This window comes from Chinchilla lanigera, unplaced genomic scaffold, assembly GCF_000276665.1.
Source record: "Chinchilla lanigera isolate Chin_1 unplaced genomic scaffold, ChiLan1.0 scaffold00085, whole genome shotgun sequence".
Taxonomy (NCBI): Eukaryota; Metazoa; Chordata; class Mammalia; order Rodentia; family Chinchillidae; genus Chinchilla; species Chinchilla lanigera.
The window spans coordinates 9,660,236-9,666,235 of record NW_004955486.1 but is presented as its reverse complement, the minus strand read 5'-3'; the positions used below and the strand labels follow the sequence as shown (position 1 = coordinate 9,666,235).

At 59.7% G+C, this 6,000-nt stretch overlaps 1 protein-coding gene across 3 annotated transcripts in view; it reads right to left on the bottom strand.

Annotated features, from left to right (window-relative positions):
• Nucleotides 1–768: 768 nt before the first annotated feature.
• Nucleotides 769–6,000, bottom strand: part of Rnf223 (ring finger protein 223) — a 6,762-nt gene continuing 1,530 nt past the window's right edge. The window contains exons 2-4 of one of the 3 annotated variants that reach the window (XM_013504295.1): nt 4,057–4,164; nt 3,157–3,362; nt 769–2,065 (exon numbers count right to left, since the gene is read on the bottom strand). In XM_013504295.1, the coding sequence (XP_013359749.1) occupies nt 1,283–2,056 (774 nt within the window). In that variant the 5' untranslated portion in view covers nt 2,057–2,065; nt 3,157–3,362; nt 4,057–4,164 and the 3' untranslated portion in view covers nt 769–1,282. The other 2 variants (XM_005404257.1, XM_013504294.1) reach the window with 2 other exon arrangements.

The following is a 6,000-nucleotide window of genomic DNA, read 5'->3' as shown; positions in this document are numbered from 1 at the left end:
TTCTGTCTTCACTGTGGCTTGGACCAGGGGTGCGTGCAGGGTCTCTGTCCTCACAGGGGAGCCAGCTGTGTCAGTGTTCCCCTGAACCTCCTCACCTTCCTAGTTGGAAATGAAGTACCTTGGAGTCAGAAATGAGGAGTCCAGGACCTGCCTGAGCTAGAACAGCCCTGCTGTCCTGGCCATGCCTGCCTGGTGGTGCAGGATTCCTGGGGCTGATGCAGAACCAGGGTGGGGTGGAGTGAGTGGGCAAGATGCCCAGCCTCAGGGCCTGGGAGACTTCCTTGCCACTTCAGCACCATGCTGAGCTGAAGAGCTGAGGCCCTGATCTTCACGCCTCTGGTTCAGGGACTCTCAGGCCTCAGTTTCCATGGAGGTCATGGGTTCCATGGCTCTGTAACCAGGTCCTGGTGGGTCATGGGGCCATGATTTCTTGGAGGTATGTCCAGGACAGCCATGGTGGACAGTGGGAAGGAAAAGGTGTCCCTTAGAGCCGCTGGGTTCTGGGCCAGGCTAGGCTCCACCCTCATCCTGTCTGCCCTGATCCACAGCTGAGGCTTGCCTGTCTCCCGGAGAGGAGGGGTCACTGTGCTGAGTGCCAGGCATGTCCAGAACTGTCCTGCTTGTCTAAAGCCATGAGGGTGGGGTGACCCCCAAGAATCTCTGCCCCCACAGTGACTGGTAGGGTACCTTGGACCGAGGCTATGTGGGATGGACTGGAGATCTTTGGAAAGGGAGGGACTGAGAAGCCCAGGAAAGGGAGCATTCGGGGTGATGAGATCCACCAAACATGGATACAAAATAGTTTATTTAAAAACTCTTCACAGGGGCAGGAGGGACCGCTGGAGTTTTCTGCTAGGCTGGCCATGGGGGTGCCCTGCCTCTGCACCCTCACCCTGGGTCAGAGGACAAGCTCAGCACCCCCACCTAATGGAAAGGGCCAGCCTTGTCTAGCGAGGGCCCAGGGAAGACCCTGGTGAAATGTAAGCATAGAGGGAGGGGACAGCCAGCCCCTCCCTTCTGGGCAGTTCACAGTGTATGAGGGAGAACCAGGGCAGCATCCGGCATCTTCTGGGCCCCTTCCCCATCAGCTTGCTGGGGTCAGGGGTGTCTGGCCTCTAGAGCCTGTGGTTCTGGGAGCCTTTGGGGACCCTTTATCCACTCCATCAGAATCCAGTCCCAGAAGTCCTCATTACAGTCTTGGGGCTGACATCTAGTGGTGGCCACTCTCTTCACCCCAAGGGGTAAGGGTGGGAGTCAAAGGCCTGGCCACTGGTGGGTGACCCTAATCGTTGGTTAGAGGCTGCAGCGAGAAGGCAGAGGTCACAGTGGTGGCAGCGGCTGCATGCTGCTGGGGCAGGCAGCGCAGATTCCCAGTCTTGAGGGCACACTGCACAGGCCACAGCACCACGCAAAAAAGCACCAGTAGCAGCACTGAGACTAGCACCAGGCGCCGCCAGTCTGCACAGCGCTCCCAGCAGCGGGCCAAACAGGACAGGCGGCCCTGGTGTGGGGCAGGGTCCGGGACAGGCACAGGAGGTGTGGACTCAGCAGGCTTACTCAGTCCCACATCCACACACACAAAGCCGGGCACCTCTTGGCCAGGTGTGGTAGGCGGTGGGCGGCAGTACAGTTTGGTACCCTCCAGCCACACTGGCTCCTCCTGGCGCAGGTGCGCTGGCAGCTTAGCCTGCAACTGGCGGCTGGTGCGAAGCCCAGGGGCCCCAGCAGCTGGCACGGCTGTGGGCTGCCGGCAGAATGGGCAAGGCACAGCCTCTGTGCCAGGGCGGCCTGTGGGCTGGGCAGCTGCCAGCCGGGCCAGGCACTCTAGGCAGAAGACGTGGGTGCAGGAGAGCTCCTTGGGTGTCTTGAAGATGTTGTCATAGCCTGAGAAGCAGATGGAGCACTCCAGTGGCGAGGCCACCCGCTCCAAGCTGGGGGTGCAGGGGGACCTGGGACTGCCAGCTGGGCCGGAGGACCCAGGCACCGAGGAGGCTGTGGAGCTGCTTCGGCTTGGGGGCAGCATAGCTGTGTGCCATACTTCCTGGCCTGATGACATGGCTCTGAGCTGCAGCACAAGCAGAGGGCACTGTGAGTGATCCCAGAGGCCACTTATCAGTGAGGTCGACCTGTCGCTCTCTCTTTCTTCTATCTTTCACAGCAACAGCCCCACACAGATCAGGAAGGACACTGCCCCCCTGTGGGCCCCTCCAGAGCTCCTTCTGTCTGTACCCCTGAAGTCTTCTGTTCACACTATAACCCGTCCTCCCCCACATGCCACAGGGCCAAGCGTCCTGGTGACTTATAACTGGATGGCCCTGCGGGGCTATAGGAATGGAAACCACAGGCCCAGGGCTCTTGCTGATGGCTCAGTGGGTGCCTTGAGCAACAATGGCCCATGATAGTCCTTGTTTCCTATGGGCTGTGCGGGCAACCCATAGCCCTGTATGGATAAGGCAGCTTTGAGGGTAGGGTGGCCAGGGTCTTCCCACCTAGTTAGGGGAAGTTTGAACTTGGATCTTAGTGGGCTGGTTTGGCCAGGGATTGGAAATGTCCCTCAGCTATAGCCAGAGAAGAAGGTTAGGGTTACACAGCTGGCTGCTGAGGAGGAAATGGGATCTCGAGATCCAGGGCCTTCCTTCTCCAGACTCAATTCCACTTTCCTGGCAGCCCTGAAAGAACCTGCTGACCAGGGCCCCTCTTTGGGCTAGGTGTCCGCCCCAGGGGGCCACAGGCATCCTGCCTGGAGGCAGATAGGTAAGAAGATTACTCATCTTCCTTTTCAGAGGCCCTGGTCATGGGACCCCATGAAGCCCAGGTGGCCACACCATCGGTGACCTGGGTTGTGCCTGGCCTGACCTGCACCTGCTGGTTAGTCCCAAGTGGGTAGCTGAAATGGCTCAGGTGTTACTAAACTGCCCGTGTGATCGTGTGAGTCACGTGACATCACGGTGATGTCATGAGAGCCCCAGGTTCCTGGCATGTGATGTCACCACATCTTGAGGCAGCAGTGGCCTTGCAGGGTCTGGGGAACCTCAGGATTGTTCTCTCCCACTTGCCCCTCACAGAACCAGTTTCCTAGCACCAGGCCTCACCCTCTTTGAGGTGCCCCACCCTGAGCCTGTGCAGGTGAAAGGTAAGATGCTGGACTGGACTCACCTGGCAGCTGGGGGTCAGCGGCTCCTGGGCATGGTTCTCTCTGGCCACAGCAGGGCTCTGAGCCCCTGGGCTCTGCAGCTCCAGCAGCGTCCTCTCCCTCTCCTCCCAGCCCAGTCTGACCTCCACTCCACCTGGCAGGTGTCCCTCCGCAGGCCAGTGTTCAGCAGCTGTTGTGTGTCACCAGTCTGGCAGGCGCGCCCTCAGCTCTGTTGGGGGTGGGAATGTACGTGTTGTCCAGTCCGGAGCAGGGTGCTGTGGGTTCTCAGGGTGTCAGCTCCAGCAGGTGTATTTATACCCTCCAGGTCATACCAGTCCAGGGTGTGGCCACAGCCCAGGGATTGGCTGGCTTCCCACCCTCCCTAGCAGGCCAGGCATGGGAAGGAGGGGAGTAGGTGAGGATCAGAGCAGGGGTGGACTGGGGTTATGATAGGCTCCTGCAACTCAGAGTCTGGATGGTAGACAGTGGATGATCAAAGCCCCTGCCCCTGGGAAAAGAATCTGCCCCCATTCCAGATCCCAGATACCTGACTCTGGAGTGGGCCCTAGCCCAGTGGGCCACCCTGTCCACCTATGTCCTTCCCAGCAGCCCCTCCTGCACCTCCTCTCCTACCTCCCTACACATTCTCACATGCATGCCCCAGGTCCACAGCCTTTGTGGAACTCCCTGCTCTAGGGTCCAGGAAGTGGGAGTGAGAGGTCAGAGCTGGGCTGGGCCTGGGCAGTGGCCTTGAGGGTGAGGTCCCTGGGCTATAGGGTCACTGTCCTCTGCTAAGATTAGCCACACAGTTAGGGTTAGGCTTTTTTACTCTGGCCCTCAGCAGAGGAGTGACCCAGACACAGGGCCCATGGACCCTACTGCTGAAAGCTGTACCCTGGACCCACAGCTGCCCTCATACCCACCTGGGGGCCCACTGGTAACCTCCATGTCCTGGGCCCCAGAAGTCCCCGTAGTTCAGGTCCTTGCATACTGGACACAAGGCCAAGTTCCATAGGGCTAGGTATGGGAGCCTGAGGGGATGGGAGTCCTATTAGAGGGGGACCTGAGTTCAGGAAGGTACTGAGGCTCCCCACCTGTTCCATGACAGAGCAGAACCCCAGGGAGAGGTATGGGTTCAGGGAGGGAGTGGGGTTCAGGGAAGAAATAGAGGCCCAGAGAGGGGGTACAGTTCAGGGAGAGGTGGGGTCCAAGGTCCAGGGACACTGAGGACACATGGGATCCTGGAGATCTGCTGTGAGACTGTCCTTGGGAGTGAGTCTGAGATTCATGACTCCCTGTCACATGCCTCCCAGAACTCACCCTGAGTCCCAGCTGCTCAGGAACATCCTTCTGAGGGCTTCTGGGAATATCCAAGCTCTGAGGTCACTGGGGCTCCTCAGAGGATAGGCAGTGCCCAGAGGCCAGGTGACAGTGAGGCCTGAGAATGTGCGGGGCCTCCCTGAAGAGGTGGGGCTGGGCCTGGGAGGCCAGGCTAGCAGCACAGGTGTCTAGGGCACTATTTGGGCCCACCTGGTCCCCATCCTGGCCAGCAGGAAGCACAGAACACACAGCAGGAGCTGAGTGACAATGTGTGGGAGTGTGCCCCCACACTAACACAGCAGAGTGAGCAGTGTACCTGTGTGAGGCATATGGGTGCCACTGTGCACACAGGGACCTGACCACCCCCAGCCATAGGGCTCCCTGGACAATGCCCATCTGATATGGGCTGGACACAGAGCTGTCCTGGGCAGCTGAGCCAAGGAGGGAGTCAGCTCTCACCTGAGCCCACCCTGGTCATATCCCTTCTGCCACCAGCACTTTGTAAAGTCCCTGGCAATGTGCTGGCAGGGTATGGTCAGGGCGGTGAGGCCCTCCACAGCCAGGCTCCTTATGCCTAGTCCCACCTGCCCAGTGCTGGCCACTCTGAGTCCCAGAGTTGCTGACATGGGAAGTGCATGCACACCCACAATGGGGCCCATTGCTTGGGCCTGGGATTCCTCCCTGCAGGCCCTGGTGCAGGGGCTCTGGGGTTGGAAGTGCCCATGGGGCTGACCCTGATCTGGCTTCTCCCCTTTGGTGCCCATCAGTGAGTGTGAGGTCTCCACAGCTCCTAACCAACCTGGTGGGCCTGCCCTGTGCCAGCTGCCCCAGACCACCCTGAGGCCACTCCCAGTCCTCCTGTGGGTCCTTCCTTGCTGTCCCCTACCCTCGGTCAGTTCTAGCCACCCCTCTCCATGTCAGTAAAGCCACTAAGCAGGTGGGAACGAGGAGTGGGTACTGGGCTGTGGGAGACCTGGAGAGGCTGGAACGAACCTAGTTTCCAGTTTGAGCCACAAGGTAGAAGGGGAGTGGCCCCAGAAAGCATGGGAAAGGAGTCCTGACTGTCCCCCAAGGGGCTGACTGGCAGACCCTACACTGCCCTCTCTGCCTCTGGCCTCCCATCAGAAATGCCCTCCCCACCTCAAGGACCCTCATCTGGCCTGGCCAGAACAGCCAGGACAGCTCAGGATGGCGTGACCCATGGGCGACCCTAAGTGCAGAGAAGAGGTACAGGGGGCTGACTCCTTCCTGGCCCATGCTACCTTCCCGTCCTGACCGGGGGGCGGGGGGGCGGTCCTTGGTCCCCAGAACAGAAGGGCTATGTCTAAACCCTTACTCCATGGTCTGGTGGGGGCCCTGCTCCCCAGTGCTTTTCTGGAGCCCGGGTCAGGGGGAGAAGAACACTCCCCAGGTGCCTCAGCAGCTAGAACCACAGGCTGGGATCCAGAGTCAGGTACTATTAGATGTTTTTTTGGTACTAGGACAGAGGCCCAGGGCAGATGTGAAGCAGGGATAGGACTCTTAAGTGTTCCAGGCACTCTGCCCTC